Here is a 17,892-nt window from a genome sequence, read left to right as displayed (position 1 = left end):
CCTTCCTGCAGAGGCTGGGGAGAAGCTGCAGCCAGGCCAGGCTGGGAAACAGCCCTGCAGGCCGTGAAAGCAGCAGCAGGGCAGCCAGGCTGCCATGGATCCCTTCCCGCTGTGCCGGGCACGGCGTGTCCAGATGTGCAGGGAACGCCCCCGGCTGCTGAGTCCCAGGGGAAGGCTGAGGGAAATGCACCCACCACGGCGTCTCTCCACATCACTCAGTGTCCTCTCCATGTGTTTGGATGCCTCCAGGGACTTACTGTCTCCTGTAGGTTTGTGCCTCCCTCTTGGAGGAGCTCAAGAGATGTGTTTGCATTTCCCAGGAACAGATCCCACAAAACCAGGGCTCAGCCTGTGGGGTCAGCAGGGACACACTACTCACCCCTGCGATGGGAGTGGGGCTTATGTGCAACATCCACCAGAGGACCTGGGAAAGTCCTCCCTGCAGACACACCTGTAACTCAACAGGCACAGGAGCTTCTGTCACCGGCTTCCTGCCAGGTTGCCAATGATTATTCTCTTAGGAACATTGACAGCATACCTGCAGGAGGCTTAAGAGGCTGGAAATCTGCATGGAGCCAAGCTGCTGGAGAAGCCTTCCTAGCATGCTCATCTAGAAGGGAGCACAGATGAGAACCATTTCCTGGTGTGCTGGGAGCCCCCTGTGCCTTTGGGAACTGGGCACGGCAAGGGGGCCGGGTAAGGCCATGGGAGCCTCATGTGAATGGCCATGGCCAAAGCTGCACAGGGGCCTGGGGAGCTCTGAGCTGGCTCCTGGTCACTCTCCACACGATTTCCTTGCCTTGTGCAACATCCCTGGGAGGGTGGCTGGAGCAGCCCAGCCCCCACGGGGGCTCTCTCCCTCCCACAGAGGAAACCCTCCCTCAAGCCCAGGGGAAAACCATACCCCAGCGCTTCCCAGGGAGCAGGGAGCGCTGTCCCGGGAAAGGGGAGCCAGGCTGCCGGCTCACCTGCTCCCCGCACTTGCAGCGGAGCAGCCTGGGCAGCCCTGGCAGGCAGGGCCACGGCCAGGAGCAGAAGGAAGAGGTGCAGAGCAAGGGCCATGGTGCCTTGCCCTCTGCCAGTCCTGCAGCTCTTGCTGCCACCGCTGTCCTGACACCGCTGTCCCAATGTCAGCACCGCTGCTGCCACCGCCGCTGCTGCCGCAACAGTTGTGCTCAAGGACTGACTGCTCGGTCCTTGTGGTGCTGTGCAGCCACGGGGCTCTCGCATCTCTGTGACCTCAGAGCCTGCTGTAACCTTAGTCTGCTGTGACCCCAGAGCCTGCTGTGACCTCAGAGCCTGCTGTGACCCCAGAGACTGCTGTGACCTCAGCCTGCTGTGACCTCAGCCCGCTGTGAGCTCATGGCCTTGGCTGTACCTCCAGAGTGTAACCCATCTGTACAAATGGACTGCCCTGATTGGAAATGTTTTGCTTGATCCAAGGGCCATTGCTCAGCAAATCCTGCTGCTGGCATTGCTGGTCAGGCTGTGTCCCTGGAGTGTAAAATTCCGCTGCCCCTCGGGCTGCCCGGGTGCCCAGTCAGGCCGGGGAGATCCTCGGCTGACTGGTCCGCAGGGAGGGGCCGATGGTTCGCGGATAGCTCCACCGAAATAGACGAGAGGGCACTCGAGCAGCTGTAATCCTTGAGGGTTTATGGTCGGAATGGCAGAGGACGAGGGGAAGGTGGAGGGAGCAGGGAGACCAACACTCAAGGAGGGAGCAGACTCCGACAGCCCTGAGGGAAGGCGGGACTGGGTATATAAGAGGGAAGGAGTGGGCGTGGTTGGGGTACAAACTATCCAATGGGGAATGGGTCAAGGGGAGGAGATAGAATGGGGTGACATATGAGGAACCAATGAGGGCACAGAGGAGGAGTGGTTATAGCAGGTGAACCAATGGGGGGGGGGTTACAGAGAAGAAGAACTTTCTAGAATCGGGGAGTACATGAAACATTGATTGACAACAACAAGGGAGGGTAAAACATGTGACTGACAGGTCCCTTTAGATTTCCACCGCCTCCCAAGGGAGTGCAGGGGCCCCTCCCACACTGGAGATGTTCTTGATGGCTTCCCTCTTTTCCTGGGCATGCCACTGGAGGAGCTCCAGGCCCAGATGATCTCACTGAAGGAAATGTGCCCTCAGCCCAGGGATGCTCAGCATGGGCTCCCCCAGCCCCTCGGGGCCCTGCTGCTGCTCACAGCAGCCCCTGCCTGGCTCCTGCCTGCCCTCACCGTGGGCATCCACGGCTGCTCCTGGGCATGGAGCTCAGCCAGTGCTGGTGCCAGCTGGGATTTGCTGGTGGTACCACCTGGACATGGGGGTGACAGCTCCATCTCTTTATGGCAACAGAAGAGCTTATTTGGGAAGCTCTCAGTCGAGGTTTACTTGAGCACTTCCAAATCATTTCCTGGCAGAAATAGAAGGCCAAACTTGCCCTTATCACAAGCAAACAGGGTGTTCCCCAACAGCAACCCGTTCTGATTCCCTTCTGTTCACCTTGGGAACAGGTGCTGTGGGGCTGGCTGCATCTGTGGGAGCAATGGGGAGCGTGAGCCCGCGCTGTGCTGCACTGCTGAGCTGGCAGCACGGTGCATACGTCCAGGACGTTCTCTGTTTCCCCCAGAGCCGGGGCCTGCAGGCCCCTTGCCGCCCCTTGGCACAGGCTGTGCCACCCAAAAAAGCCCAGCAGGCCGGGAGGAGAGCCCGGGGCCAGCACAGCTGCTTGGGCAATCGCTGCTTTGAGGGACATGGGCCAAACCCATCCCTGAGCAGCCCCTGCCAGCCCTGGCCCTCCCTACCCTGGGACAGCTCCCCCAGCCCCAGGGGACAGACTGTCGTAAAGTCTACAGCCCACAAAGAGATTGTCCCTGTGTCCAGGTTTAGGGCAAATTTGGGAGAAAACGTCCAAAAGGCCCCCCCCCCAGAAATCAAACCCACATGGCCCCTGCCCCCAGTCAGTTCGGGAAAAATTTCCTCAGAGAGAAGTGGAAAAAAACTGTTTATTTAACAGGCAAAGCACTCTCCAGCCCAAAAAATGAACAATACCAGATGACAAAACTCATTGGTTGCTCTGAAGAGATGACAGATTCAGAAAATCTCTCCAGTGGATGGTGGCTCTGTTATCAGTCCCTCTGGCACTGGGAAAGGCTGCTGCCCAGAGTAGCCCCCCGTGGGCCACAAAGTGCAAGCTCTCGGTGCTTCCCCAGGTCCCGGTCCAGAGCAGGTTCGAACGGATCCAAGAAAAGGGAAAGAAAACCAGTCAGGGAAAACTTGGACTGCCCCAGCTAGCTAAAGTAACTAAAAAGCAAAGGAGCATGGTGTTCTGCCCTGTCCATGCCCAGACAGCACCGTGGAGTTCTGTGTTCCAGCAGACTGGAACAGCCTGGTTTTGCTGCTGTGACCCCAGGCAGGAGGTGAGGCAGGTGAAGAGGCAGCAGGCAGCTTGTGTTTGTAGAGGGCCTGGGGCTGCACCTCTGAACCTCCACCTGGAAACCCACTTGGGGATTATGAGCTACAGCTGGAGTGGCTGTCCTGAAAGGACTTGAAGTCATTCAGCCTTGTCAGCTTTTCTTAAGAGTGTCTTGGTGTTGCCCAGGAAAGCTACACGTTTGGGGAAATGCCTTTGGAGGAAAGGGGCTTGCTTCTCAAGGGAAGTGCTTCCCAGGGAGCTCCCAGTCAGGCAGGTGCAAGTGTCCCCCTTGGGCTCTCTGTGGTCCTTTCAGTCCTTGAGGCCCTTTGCGCTTGGCAGAGGGGCAGGGCAAGGGAGAAGGCTGTGAAGAGCAGGTTTGGCATCCGCCTGGACCTGCGGAGACCAAGCCAAGCACCTGCAGCAGGGTGTGTTCCCCCCTTTGGACAGAGGCTTGAGCAGCAGCATCTCTGTCCAGCCGTGAGCCCCAAAGCTCTCTTTGAGAGCTGTGAATTAAAAGGCCTTTACGCACACACTTTTCACATCTTCCCAGTCTGCTGGGTTTCAACCCTTGGCAATATGCATTTGCCTCTTGCTTGGGGGATGCTGCTGTGGCCCAGGGCCAGCAGAGAGCTGGGCTGTGAGGGCCAGGCAGCATGGAGAGTCTTGGCTGATCTTGGTGTGTCCCTGGCCTCAGAAAAGGCTGGGAAAGTTTGCCTCCCAAGGCATCCTGCTCATTGGCTCTCCCCGTGCATCTTGGAGAGAACAAGGTAGGCATTTCTGGCAGCTGGGCATCAGCAGGCCTTAAAGTGGGGCTGTGTTGTGGAGCGAGCCCAGCTGAGATACCCTGAGGGGAGCCCAGTGCTCCTTGCTCCCCTGTGCTGACACGTGAGCGTTTCTCTGGTTTCGGGATGACCCTGGCTGTGTCAGGGGGTGCTACGTGGACACGAGACAGCCGGTCCCGTCCCGCTGGGTCCCAGCAGTGCCTCGCAGCAGTCCTGCATCCACGTCAGGATGCTGGCCAAGAGAGGTCCTGGAAGCTGAGGCAGCTGATTTTAAGCTTGTGCAGTGCCTACAGGTCAAGGCCAACGGAGTTCCCTCAGGATACAGCAGTCCTGAGGGGTCTCCCTTATTCAAAGAAATGGGCAGACAAATGCACTGTCTGCCAAAAGCCCTTTTACTGACCTGGCAGGAGGGCAGGGGTCTGCACCCACTGCAATGTTTCTCCACCACCTATAAATTTCAGTGGGTTGATGTAGGAATTGTATCAAACATACCATCCATCTTTACACTGCTGAGGTGATTCGATAGGCAGGGGGTTAGAAATACATTGTGTCAGATTGCTGTACTTGAAGCTGATGTCCAGGCCCTGGCCAGGAGCCGTCTCCATGCCCCAAAGCAGCACAAAGTCTTCCTCATGGCTTCCCTGCACAGGGCTGACTCCACACTTGCCCTTAGTTCTTCTGGTAGACTATGGCTAAAGCTTTTTGTCAAGTCACTCTCAGGTCAAGTTAGGCCTGCCAGGTTTTTCTTATGCTAACTGGTGCTAAGTACTTAGGTACGTCTGTGCTAATTACTTGTTTACTCCTGTGAATTGCTTGTGCTTCCTTCTGTCAAACAAAGGCCTCGTTTCCTTGCCAAAGGTGCCTGAGGCCACCCGCTCCTTGTGGCAGCAGTTGCTTTCCTGTGGAATGTTCTACCTCCCCGAGAGTAAAGAGGGAGCTGGAGAAAGAGCTTGCCAGGCTGCTCTCCATCCTCTCCAACCAGCACTCGTGGGTCAGTGGAGAAGTCCGAGCTGAGCGCAAAGGTGCAAATGGAACAGCCGTGCACAGGAAGGCTCGGTGGGAAGGATGATCCAGGAACCACAGGCCTGGCAGCCTGAGCGTGCTCCAGGGGAAGGCCTTGGAGCAGATCCTCCTGAGTGCCATCCCATGGCACCTGCAGGGAACCAGGGCGTCTGCTGGAGGGTGGGGAAGCTCTGCGGAGGGACGGGGACAGCTGGGGCTCCTGGCGGGGTGTTGAGGGATCTGTGCGGGAGTTTGGGGGGGTTGCTGCTGGTGGGGTGTTGGAGAAGGAGTTGTGTGGAAGGTGAGAGGTTTAGGCTGGAATTGGAGTCAGTTGGAAGGCAGCATCTGTGCTTTGGCACAGCTTTGGTTAGGGAGGGCAGAAAGAATATCTGTGACTTTTCCTCTTCATGCTCCTGATTCTGCTGCAGGGAACAAGAGGGGAGAGCTGTACTTTACTGGCCACTTAGATATCTGTACCAGGGGGAGGATTAGCCCTTTTGCCATCTACTCATTTCTTTGGGCTACTTTTGTACCACTGAGTGGACTTTGATTTCTTGAGAGCTTTTTTCCTTAAGAGAATTAGGATATTATCATCCCTTCATAGAAAACCAAAGAATGGCCCTTGTTTTTGCCCTTTTTTTGTGTAGTCTTATGTTCTGTGGATGAGGTTAAGGCAAATGAGTTGCTGCTTTGAGATGGGAAGCAAAATTCCAACTCTTCACCTCCTCACGCCATCCAAATTAATTTGGGAAGTTTGCAAATATTTGGAACTACTTGAGTTGAACAATGGGAAGTAAAGCTTTCCTGAAGTGAGGATTCTTACTTGCCAGATTCTTCCGTGCCTTGGCCACTAAGGTGTTTTTGTGCTGAAGGCAATAACTTCAATGAGAAAATAATTTCAGCATGGGGTAAGAGCTTCTGACAGAGACCAAGTGTTGCCAGCAGTTGCTCCAGGTGTTCCTGCCAAGAGCCCCTGCAGGCAGGAGCGCAGCCCCCAATGCACGTGGGCTTTGGCTCCCTCTGGCACAGAAGCCCCCCACGGGCACAGGTCTCTCTCTGGGGCAGGAGAAGGGCAGCAGCGCTGCCAGGGCTCGGGGGGTGGCAGGTCTGCTTGGGCAGGGACTCTGCCACACCTGCTGATGTCAGCGCTCCCCGGGCCCCAGGGGTCCGAGCAGCATTGGTGCCCTGGCCCACACGTTCCTTGTCTGTGTCACACCCGCGGGTTTAGGATGGCCACCAGCCGGGACGTGTCCCAAGGAGGCCGTGCCAGCTTCTGTGGAAGGCCCTGTGCCCTTCCCAGCACAGCTGCGTCGGCAGCCCTGGGGGCTCCTTCTGCTGCCCTGAGCCCGCAGAGCAGGGCAGCGTTTGCTGATGGTTTGAGCCGTTCCTAAAGACCCTGTCGGGCTGTCTTGGACACTTGGTGTGAGGAATTCCTTCCAACATGGGCCACTTTGGATGGGTCGTGGGCGGCCCCAGGGCAGGGGGCAGTGTGTGCAGGGCCCCTTTGTGACACGGTGCTGCATGGTCACCGTGGCATGGAACGGGACAGCGTGTCCAAGGGCCCTTTGTGACACGGGGTGACACAGGAGCTGGTGGTGACAAGACCACGCCACAGTGCTTGGAGCACGTGACGGGACAGGACGGGACAGAGCGGTGCCGTGAGGAGCCCCCGCACAGCGCACTCGTTCGTGTCTGACCCGGAGCTTTTCCCAGGCGTTATTCCTGCAGCTGACCTCGAGGCCAGACCACAGGACTTGGTGACCTGTGGCCTTCCCGAGGCTTCTGTTCTGCAGGTGCCCTTGAGGGCAGACCGTGGGACTTGGTGCCCCGGAGGCATCTCCCATCCCTGCCACCGGTGCCCTCGAGGCCAGACCACAATCAGTCCTTGACAGGAGTCTCCTGTTCTTGTGGCAGGAGCCCTCGAGACCAGAGTGCCAGACTTGCTGTCCTGTAGCCTTCCTGAGGCTTCTCTCTTGAAGGTGCCTTCCAGGCACAACTGCAGGACTTGCTGACTCGGAGCTTTTCCGAGGCATCTCTCCTGCAAGTAGCCACAAATCCAGTCACTGCCATGGAGCAGAGACCCCTGAGAGTGCCCAAGCTGGTCTGGGTGGAGGAGGAGGAAGAAGGCCCTGGAGCTTCCCCAGTAGAGGAGATCAAAGAGGTGGTGCCATTTGAGCCACTGCATGAGGGTGAGTGGCAGAGCTGGGCTACAGGCTTGGTGCCTGCAGCCAGCTTGGCACCATTGCATCCCATTGCATCCCATCCCACTGCATCCCACTGCATCCCATTGCATCCCATGGCATTCCATGCCATGCCATGCCATGCCATGCCATGCCATGCCATGCCATGCCATGCCATCCCATCCCATCCCATCCCATCCCATCCCATCCCATCCCATCCCATCCCATCCCATCCCATCCCATCCCATCCCATCCCATCCCATCCCATCCCCTGGGGACATGCCCACGGACAGGACGGAAGAGGGGCCGGGCAGACACCCCGCAGCGGCCGTGCTCCATCCCCTGGGGCATCCCGGGGCTGTCCCTGCCTGGGGAGCGCAGGGCTGGGCTGTGTTCTCCGGCCTCTCCCGCAGCCCCTCAGCTCTGGCTGCGCTCGCTCTTTGCCAGATGCAGCCGTGGACCGCACACAAGAGCAGGACCCTGCCCGTGGCCTCTTCCGCAGAACAGCGCAGGTACCTGCAGCCATCCCCACCTGGGCTGGGCCTGCTGTCACCGCTCAGCCGAGCACCGCGCTTGGAGCATTCCGTGGAACATGCCTGGCTTCCTGCCCTTCTCCTACACCTGGTTTGCAAATTCATCAAGAGGATTCAGGAGGAAGAGACCAGCACCCTGGGCACAGGGCTCAGAGCATATTCACACACCTTCAAAGCCAAGACCTGTGCTGCCCTGCTGGATATGCTCGTAGAGGAGGGCTTTTGCAATCCAAAGCAAATAAGCAGCCTGTGGCCAGGGCTTGAGCCTCCCAGGAATTGCTTGGCCTCCCAAGCCACACCCGCTGGTCACTGGAAGCCTTTGAGGCCATGGCAGTGTGGTGGGAAGGGAAGCACTTCTCTGGGGAAGCTGGGGACATTCCTCCCTCTGGCAGCTTTCCAAGTCTCCCCGTGCCTTCTCCAGCTGCCCGCCATGGTGAGGTACATCCACCAGTGGCTCATGGACAATCAGTTTGCTGAGCACAGGCTGAACAGGGCCCTGCTGGATCTCACCAAAGAACAGCCCGCTGACGTAGTAATGACGCTCCTGCGTGTGGCCCCATCCTGTGACAGGTATGGGGCCACCTGCCCAGAGGGCTCAGGGCTCCCCAGCCCATCTGTACAGCCTGTGCCAGGTGTCTGACCAACAGAGAGTCCCCAGGGCCCTCTGGCTGCACCCCTTCAGATTCTGGCCTGTGAAATGCCTGCAGCCTCGGGAGAGATGTGATGGGCGAGGCCCCTGTCAGTCAAAGCAGGGGCTGGTCCATTCACCCAGTACAAGCCAGCCTGCACTGTGACACACGGCAACAGAGTGCCAGGCACAGCTGCGGGTGCTCCCCATGAACCTCAGCTCTGGGACCCCTGTCTGCCCCAAGCTTCAGGGCTGCAGTGGGAGCCCGGCTGGGCTCTGCCCTGGGGCCATCCTGCAGGGACAGCTGCAAACAGGGAGCATTCCCTTGCCACCAAGAGCCAAGCCAGGGCTGCAGGGCAGCTGCTCCAGCCCGCACTGCACTGTTGGGTGCTGTGCTCTGGGGCTGGGGCTCCCCGCACAGGGGACTGGACTGGTGTGCCAGAGGAGACAGAGAAGCTGCAGCTTCAGCCTAACTGAGGTGGGGGCATGGGCTGGGAAGAGTGGGGAGGCTCAAGGGGATTCACAGAGCTCATTGTGATGGAAGGACAAGGAAAAGGGAGTGGGAGCTCAGCAGTGAGGAGAGCTGAGGGCTGGAGAGCAGCTCTGAAGGACACTAAAATCCAACCAGACCTCTGAGACATTGCTGCTCCTCAGCCAGTGACAGGATGAGTCCCTAAGCTGGGGGCTCAGCCTTCCTCGTGGTGAGGGGCATCAATAAAGGCAGCAGTGTGATGGAGACTGCCACGGGCTGGGAACTCACTGGGGGAAAAGAGGGAGCAGTTGGGAAGTAAAAGGCAGGTGGGGAGAGAACTGTTCAGAGAAGGGCTGAGCTACAGCTTGAGCAAGCTGCAAAATGTCATTTGGGGTCATCCCAGATTGATTTCGTTTCAGAAGCTATTGAACAAGTTTATTTTTTGGGTGGTGGCATGTTTTCCCTTGGCGGTGTACACTCTGCAAACTTGAGCTGTGTTGCTGAAATGCTCAAGCAAGTCTGTGCTGCAGGTCACACCATTTCTTCTTTGGCTGATTCTGGCCCGGTGCTGAGCTCCAGCAGAGCCCTGGCAGAGCCCAGAGCAGCCTCAGCACCCGCAGAGCCCGGCTGCAAGGAGAGAAAGCAGAAAGCGCCCGTCAGCTGAAGGCTCCTGTCCCCTTGTCCCAGCCGCCCGCGGTGCCCAGGCCATGCTGGCCGTGCCCAGAGCGGTGCCCAGAGCTGCCCATCACTGCTGCCTTTGGCAGCAGAGCAGGAGGGCAGGACATGTGCCCAGCCTGCAGCCAGCCACAGCACATCCAGCCCTCAGCAGCTGCCCAGAGCAGGATGCTCCTGTGCTCGCTGCCATCTCCCCAAAGCTCTGATCCCACCATGCCAAGCAGACGGGACCCACCTGACTCCATCCACCCCTGGAAGAAAAGCTGGTCCCAAACGATGTCCTCAGCCTTCTCCAAGGGCAGGGCCCATCCATGCTGCAGCTGCTCCCGAGCACTTCCCAATCCAGACTGGACCCCACCTAGAACGCTTCCTCTAGAAAAACACACAAGAAATGATTGAAAGTAGATTACAGACAAAAAGGGGAAAGAAGAAAAAAGGTCAAAAATCTTCTCTCTCTGTGGGGCTTGAGGAAGGCCCAACCCCTGCATGCCAGGGAAAACCCCACCCACGGGTGAGGGAAGCCCAGGCTTTCTCCCTTCCCCCTGCACTGCCCCCCAAAATAAGGGTGATCCCAAAGTAAACAAGGGCAGGGGAGCAGCCCAAGCCCTTCCTTGCCTGCAAAGCAAAGCAGCCCCTGCACAGGTTCTGGAGTCCCACCTCTGCTCCCACCATGGGGGTTGGTTTGTGTCGCGCTGGCTGCCCCAGCCCCAGCCCCAGCCTGGGGCATGGTGGGTGGTGGGGGCTGTTGGCAGGGCCAGGAGCCCACTCCCATTTCGTACCCACCCCAGCCCAAGCCCCCAGCCCTGCCAAAAGCAGCTGGGCAGCCGACTGAAGGATCAGCTGCATCTGCCCCAGCAAAGGGGGAACCTTGTGTTCCCGGCCAGGCTGTGCAATGCCCAAATCTGGGAGCATCCCCTGCGTGTGGACTCATCTGCAAATTCCCTGTGGAGCCTGGCTTTGGAGAAGGTGCCAGAATCAAAGTGCCGTCATCTTCAGCCTGCCGGTGACCAGGTGGAGCAAGAGGTTGTCATCCTTGATGTCGTCCTCGCTGTCTCCAGCAGCAGCAGCCCCACCTGGTACAGCTTCTCCAGGGGCTCCTTCTCCTTCCCTGGGGCTGAGACCAGGCTGTCAGGGTTCTGCCCAGGGCCCCAGCTGTCAGGGAACCAAGGACAAGCAGAAGCAGCTCGGATGGCGGCCACCAGTGCTGGGCAGAGCAGCTCCGCTCCAGCACAAGGGCTGCGTGTTCCCATCTGATGACCCCTGGGCAGTGACACAGGCAGCACAAAAAAGTCTGGGTTCCTGTGCTTCTGATTGCCAAGGCATGTGTGGAGCTGTAACTTACCAGGGCCCTGCATCAGAGTGTGCCTGTGGCTCTCTCCCTTCTTCTAGGGCAGATGAATGTCCTGCATCCAGGGGTCACACAACAGCTCTTCTAACGAGGGCCTTTCGATGTCCAGCATGGATAAACACCTCCTGATCACATCTTGGCACTCTGGGCAGAGAAACCAGAACCCGCCGGTCAGTTGGAGAAGGCTCCTGTTGGCTTTGCCCCACTATTCCCGTGCCCAGGCCATGCTGGATGTGCTCAGAGCTGGGCCTAAACTTTCCCATCAATTCCCTGTTGTGGAGGAGAGCAGGAGAGCAGGACATGTGTCCCCTCCTCAGCAGCTGCCAGAGCGGGATGCTCACGAGCTGCTGCTGTCTCCCAGCACTGGTATTGCCCCCGTGGCCAGAGATGAGGATCCACCTGGAGAGAGCCGCTGTGGCAGCGAGAGCTGATGGTCCCAGCTGATGTTCTGGCACCCCCTGAAAGGGTGCTCCCCGCAGACCATCTGGTGCAGCACGATGCCCAGGGACCAGATGGTGGCTGGCTTGCCGTAGTACCAGCCAAAGTGGGTCCATTCCGGGGGGCTGTATGACCGTGTTCCTATGGAATACAGATGGGCTTCATCAGGGGGATGCTGCTGCTCCCAGAGCCTGGCCCCAGCATCCCTGGGCATGCGGGGGCTGCCCCAGTGGCACACGGGGTGACCGCTGCCCTCTCGCCAGCACCTGGGACTTGTGTGCAGACTTGGGGTTGGAAAAGAAGCCACAGGTGCTGGAAGAGGGCAGCAGGAGCCCTGGCAAGGCCCGACCACGACAAGGAAAAACCCACTCAGTGCTGGGGAAAACCATGCCTTCATCCTCCCTGCCTGCATTGCCCCAGAGAACATTATGAATCCAAAGCAAACCAGGTGAGTGGAGCAGTCCAAGCCCTTTCTCACCTGCACACCAAACCGGCTGGGCCACAGGTTCTGGCCCCCCCTCTCTGCTACCCCCACCCACGGGTGTTTTTGTTGGGCTGGCTGCCCCAGCCCCAGCCCCAGCCCTGGGCAGAGTGGTGGGCAAAGGCTGCCAGCAGGGCTGGAAGCTGGCTCCCCACCCAGCCCTGCTCAAACGCAACTCGGCTGAAATCTCAGTGCCATGAAGGGCAGCAAAAGGGACAATCCCCGCTGCCACAGCCAGCTTGGGCTGGGAGATGTTGGGCCATGAGATGCTGGGACCGGGAGCACACCTCTGTGTGGACTCACCTGCAAAGTGTATGTAGGCTGTGTCTTGGAGGTAGGTGCCACAGCCAAAGTCGATTAATTTGGCCTGCCGGGTGGCCAGGTCGACCAGGATGTTCCCTGGTTTGATGTCCCTGTGGAGGACCCCGCAGCTGGTGCAGTGCTGCACGGCCTCCAGCACCTGGCGGAACAGGTCCCGCGCCACCTCCTCGGACAGGAACCCCCGTGCCCGAATGAAATGGTGCAGGTCCTGAGACCGCTTTGGGCGCTCCAGCACCATGACGATGTCGTTGGGGAGCTCAAGCCACTCCAGCAGCTGGACGACACCGGGGAAGCCAGTGGACACCTTGGCCAGCAGCACGACCTCCAGGGGTGCGCTGGTGCCGTCGGGCTGCGGGAGGAGCACGATGCCGTCAGTGGGGCTGATGCCGTGCCGGGGCTCGGGAACCCCTCGCCCAGCCCGGGATGCTCTGCGCCCTGCGCTGGCCCCACGCCCGCTCTCCCTCGAGGCGTCCCGGCGGCTTCCACCCTGCCGGGCCCCGGCTCATCCCCGCCCGGCACGCTCCGGCTTCTCCCGCTGGCCCCGCGCACTCACCAGCTCGCCCCAGTGCAGGACGCGGTTCCGTGGCACCCTTTTGATGGCCACCTGCAAGCCAAGAGAAGCAGCGGGCTCAGCTCGCCGCCCGCCCTGCCCAGCCCCATCCTCCTCCTCCTCCTCATCCTCCTCCTCCTGTTCCTCCTCCTCCTCCTCCTCCTCCGCCCCCTCCTCCTGCGCCCGCCGCCGGCCCCGCCGCTCACCGGGGCGCCGTCCGAGAGCCGCGTGGCCGCGAAGACGCTGCCGAAGCCGCCGCGGCCCAGCAGCGAACCCAGCCGGTACTGCTCCTTCAGGCCCGGCTGCGCCTTCCCTGCCGGCGGGACGCGGCTGTCAGCGCTCGGCCCGGGGCCAGGAGCGGCCCCCGAGCGCCCCTCAAGCGCCCCGGGCCGGCCATCCCCAGGCGTTCGCTCCTGGCAACGGGACAGCGGCGGCTCGGGGCCGGCGGCCGCGCTGCCGAGCGGCGGAGCTCGGGCCGGGGAAGCCGCAGCGGAGGCGGCGGCAGCGGCCGCGCCGCCTGTGTCCTCCGCGGGGCCCGGGCGGGGCCGGGGCCGGGGCCGGGGCCGGGGCCGGGGCCGGGGTCGGGCTCGGGCCAGGCGGAGCCAAAGAGAGGCGATGCCGCCCCAGCCCCAGGCACTGATGCCCGCCCAGCAGCGCCAGCGCCAGCACGGCCAGAGCCGGGCGGGGGCGAGACGGCGGCGGGACGGCCGGGGCCGGGGCCGGGACAGCCCCGCCCGGGGCCGGGGGCGGGCCGGGGGCATGGCCCGGCCGGGCATGGGGAGAGAGAGACCGGGAGACGAGGGGACAGCGGGAACGGGAGAGCGGGAGAGGCTGCGGGACAGCGGGAGAGGGAGAGGAGGAGTAAGAGGGACTCCACAAAGTTGCTGCTATTGCTGCTTTTGCTGCTGCTGCCGCTGCTGCCGCTGCTGCCGCTGCAACTGAAGCTCCGGGGCCGTTTGTCCCCGTGTCCGTTTGTCCGTTGCCCGCTCGCCCCCGCGCCCAGCCCCGCGCTCCCCGGGGGCAGCCCCTGAGCCTGCCCAGTGAGCCCCTGAGCCATGGACAGTGAGACTTGGACTGCCTGGGAAATTGTTCTGGCTGTGATGGCCCTGGCAGGGCCAGCCCAGAGGCTGCAGGGCTGGACCTTCATGCATTGCAATTAGTTAGGATAAATCAGAAGCAAATGAGAGTTAACAGTACAGGAACAGGAATCCAGATTCCTCCAGGTCACTTTGTTTCCATAACTGCTCACTGGAGCTTGGCCTTGCAAAGTGCTCATGTCATGGCAGGAGGAACTGATGCAGATTATCAAGGAGAAATTGAAGGAAATTGGTTAAACAATAGTGAACAAGATTGGATTGTTCAAACCCATGACAGGGTAGCACAATTATTGATATTGTCAGTTTTTAAAACAATTGGGGAAAAGGAGATCCACCTCAAATCACTGCTGTTGGTGGAGATAAAGGGTTTGGATCCAGCAGTGCTAAGAATGGAACCAGAGTGTGGGTCCAGAGGCCAAAAGGCCCTCCCGAGGCAGCTGAAGGAACAGCTCCTGGGAAAGACAGCACTGGTTGAATCCTGAAACCTGGGCAGGAACAATGGGAATGTGTCCCTGCAGCCAAGTGCTCTGTGTGAGAACAAGTAGATATTACAGGAGATTGTTTTACACATCCTGCCAGACCAAATCTCTCTGTTTGTCCCAATGGACAAGCAAAGGACCTTGGGGGCATTATTCTGGAATTAAAAACGTGCCAGTTCCATGGACAACAGAATTATTGTTCTTATCCCACATGAGACTGAGGAAAAAGAATGATTAACCTTGTCACTGAAATACTGCTGATATCTGTAAGTTGTACCTTGAGAGTCAGCCAGAATCTTTGCCACAAACACCTCTAGAGGTTCGCCAAGGATTAGTCATGGAAACTGTTTTGAAAATTTAAAGCTCAAAGTAGCCAAAGTACTCAATGTCACTGATGGCTGGGTGTGTTCTCAGCTGCAGCTGGGAGGAATGGGGTTCCCTTGGAGGGCCCACCCTGTGGGGTGGCCAGAACTCTGTCCCTGGCCTCTGCCTGGTAATGGAGTCAGAGCAGGGACAGTTACAGAAAACTGCTGTGGAACACAGGGATACAAGGATCAGTTTGACAGGATTCACTAGGATTTCCCTTCTGGAGGAACCAAACCCTGTTCTAGTTCTAGAGGCCACGGTGTGAGAGGATTTCTCTGCTTTACCATCACTCCCAATGCCAGTAGAACTCAGAGGGCTGGAGCTGGTCAGTGTCAGTGTCACACCACTCCCAGCTGCAGGGCCACCATTTAGGGTCCTTCAGCAACAACCACCAGGAAGAGCTGGCGCCAAGAGAACACTTTCCCCCCGAGGAGTGCCGTGGGTTTCAGAAAGCAAAAGGATCTGGTTCACCCTGTGCCCCACGTGCACTGCCTCGTCCTGTGGAGTTTGCATGAATGAGCTAAATCAGCTATTAGAAGAAATAGCAGATGCTCCTGTGAAAATATCTGAGAGGACATCCCGTGAGCTCCAACAAACACGAATGGGGCTCTACAGAACTGCATGGCCTTGGACTATCTGCTTGGTGGCCAAGGAGGAACCTGTGCTACCATGGGACAGGAATGTTGCAGGAATGTCTATAAGTGCTGGGTTTGAGGTCCAACAATCAGGAATCGCCTCAACAGAACAATCAGTAGAAGAGTGGCAGCAAGAAGAAAATTCTTCATGGTGAGATTGGCTTCTAAGTTGGAGGCTGCTGTGAAATGAATTCATGCAGTCACTGTGATCCTTGCAGTGTGAGCACTTGGTGTGTTATGATTCTGTCTTCGAGTTGTTGTGACACTTCATGCTGGAAATGGAGACTTGTCTAAAAAGAGACACAGTCTCAAGAAAAAATGGGGCATTTGATAAAGAAGAGAGAATAGCATCTAATTAGGCATGTTTTAAAAGGAATCAAATGATAGCTCTGAGTAATGAACTTGAACAGCACTTAGTTGAAGAAGAAGAGGCACTGCCTTTATGCATAACACCTAAATCTACGCTCTGTTATCCAAAGAGTTGTTATGAACCTTGTACCTCCTCTATAGATCAAAGCACTGATTGAAGTTCCAAGGCCTGAGCACCAGGCCCTGACTGAGGCCTGAAGGACAGGCCCTGAGCCAAAGCTGAGCTCCACATGAACCTTCAAACCAAATGCTATATTTGTGTCCGCTCATTAACAAAGTCTTATTAGCAATAGGATCTATGTATCTGTTCCTTTCTGAAAGACGTATTTTTCTTCCTGTATTTAGAAGCAGGACAAGGCCCCATCTGGCTTGGTTCGGGGCTGTAGGATCAAAGTCACCTCCCTTGGTTCCTCCTTGAGTCCTGGCCAGGCTTTGGGAGAGAGCAAACGGGAGAATGAAACCACAAGTTCCCACACTAGCAGTGATGTCAGCTTGTTTGTTTAACAGTGTAAAAGCTGGGCCCTCTCACAGAGAGGTTGGATCTGGGGGATGGCAAAGCCTGAGGGTGACTGAGGCTGGATCTTTCTTAATCACTGCAGGCAATCTTGGGTAGTGATGGGTGGGTGCATTGCTGAGCTGCTCCTTTTGTAATACTTTGCTAATGACAATGTGCTTTGCTGAGCTTATCCTTTTGTGATTCTTTGCTGTTTTGCATGATATAAATGACACAATTTCTTAGGTTGGTGTCTGTGTCTTTGTTGCTGACCCTGCCCTCTGGTGAAACATGGCCCCATCCTGCCAAGTGTTACCTGGGAAGACAAAAACCCTCACTCCAAATGTCCCCCCTTCCTCCTTGTTCGCCCACTTTATACACAGAGCAGGATGTCCGATGGTCTGGGGTATCCCCGGGCTCAGCTGGGGTCACCTGTGCTGGCTGTGTCCCCTGCCAAGCTCCCCACAGCCCCAGCCCCTCCCCAGCGTGGCCGGACGAGGGGCAGGACAGGCCTTGGCTCAGGGGGAGCTCAGCAAGAACAAAACCATCTCTGTGTGCTCAGCCCTGTGCTCAGCACCCGGCCCAGCAGTGTCTGAGTGCCAGTGTCTGTGCCATCAGTGCCTGCCAGGGGTTTCCATGGCAAGTGCCAGCACAGGTGACCCAGGTGTCACAGCCAGTGAGGGTTGCCATGGAAACAGTGCCCAGCACGGCCCCTTTCTGTCTGGCTGACCTGGCCTTTGGCCCTGGCACTGCCCTTTGCTGCTGGTTCCGCGGCGCCTGAGCGGCCAGCGCGGCACAGGGCAGGTGGCCGTGGCACAAGGCCCCAGCACGGGATCCCCTCTGGCTCTGGGCACTGACAGCAGCCCTGAGCAATGTGCTGGCACCGTGGGGTCAGTGCAGTGACCATGGCCACAGCCCCTTGCACTGGCCCAGGGCAGGTTGGCATGATGATCCACCCTCACAGCTGGCCCAGGGCAGCTCTGCAGTGCCCTTCCCCACAGCCTGTCTGCACAGAAGCACTTCCAGGGCTCTCTGCACTTCCCTTCCCTCACTCTTGGGTCACTCCCACACCTCCCTACAACCCACTGGGTGCTTTGGAGTTCCAAGCTGCTCTGGCCTCCAGGAGCTGGTCAAATTCTGCCCTGAGCCAAGTCTGCATTTGTGTTTATTGCAGAAATTCCTGCGTGTCTAAATCATTCCTTGCATGGTTCTGCCTTGGGGAAGGGGAACCACCTTGGAGGCACCTCGGGCTTGGCACAGCCTTGGAGGAGGGTGTCTGTTTTCAGTGGGGAAACTCAGGAGTTTTCTATTGCTTGAAAAAGAAGAAGAAAACCCCTCTTTGGCTGTGTACAGCCACTTCTCTGAGCAAAGCAGGTCTCAGGTTGAAATGAACAGGGCTAATGCCTATTAATGTTCAGCTCTTTATTAAAAAGATCAGCTGGGCAGGGGGCTCGACGCAGAGCTCGCCCCCGCGGTCGTAGCTTTCCCAGGTAGCCGGAAGGAAGGAGGCGCGCAGAGCCGGTCACTGGAGTCCCGAGCAGCAGCTGTCCTTTCTCCTTCCTTGTGGCTCACCGGTGGCCCGAGGATGAGGAGGCGTGGCGTGCAGAGTCTGTTGCTGAAGTCCAGAACAACA

At 58.3% G+C, this 17,892-nt stretch overlaps 1 protein-coding gene across 3 annotated transcripts; it reads right to left on the bottom strand.

Moving 5' to 3' along the window:
• Positions 1-9,415: 9,415 nt before the first annotated feature.
• On the bottom strand, positions 9,416-16,920 carry LOC128783168 (serine/threonine-protein kinase pim-1-like). 3 transcript variants are annotated; one of them, XR_008429022.1, is made up of 7 exons: positions 13,027-16,919; positions 12,824-12,874; positions 12,253-12,619; positions 11,430-11,609; positions 11,025-11,174; positions 9,918-10,796; positions 9,416-9,634 (listed from the first exon to the last, which is right to left on the bottom strand). XR_008429022.1 is itself a non-coding variant. In XM_053933773.1 (6 exons), the coding sequence occupies exons 1-5, from the start codon at positions 13,594-13,596 to the stop codon at positions 11,068-11,070; spliced, it is 1,275 nt and encodes a 424-aa protein (XP_053789748.1). In that variant the 5' UTR covers positions 13,597-16,920; the 3' UTR covers positions 10,841-10,942; positions 11,025-11,067. The 3 variants fall into 3 exon arrangements, 1 of the variants encoding a protein (XP_053789748.1); XR_008429021.1 differs by having other exon boundaries at positions 9,918-10,834; positions 13,027-15,402; XM_053933773.1 differs by lacking the exons at positions 9,416-9,634; positions 9,918-10,796 and adding an exon at positions 10,841-10,942 and having other exon boundaries at positions 13,027-16,920.
• Between the last annotated feature and the right edge of the window lie 972 nt (positions 16,921-17,892).

This window comes from Vidua chalybeata, unplaced genomic scaffold, assembly GCF_026979565.1.
Source record: "Vidua chalybeata isolate OUT-0048 unplaced genomic scaffold, bVidCha1 merged haplotype W_reject_20, whole genome shotgun sequence".
NCBI lineage: Eukaryota > Metazoa > Chordata > Aves > Passeriformes > Viduidae > Vidua > Vidua chalybeata.
Note: the sequence above shows the minus strand (reverse complement) of the source record. Positions and strands in the feature narration are given on the sequence as shown.

Bases quoted from the DNA above. Each gene is read 5' to 3' on its own strand.
- LOC128783168 (XM_053933773.1), bottom strand. From the start codon at position 13,596: ATGCCCGGCCGGGCCATGCCCCCGGCCCGCCCCCGGCCCCGGGCGGGG. The intron at 12,875-13,026 runs GTGAGCGGCGGG...CTTGGCTTGCAG, and splicing joins GGCTCTCGGACGGCGCCCCG to GTGGCCATCAAAAGGGTGCC. The intron at 12,620-12,823 runs GTGAGTGCGCGG...CTCCTCCCGCAG, and splicing joins TCCTGCACTGGGGCGAGCTG to CCCGACGGCACCAGCGCACC.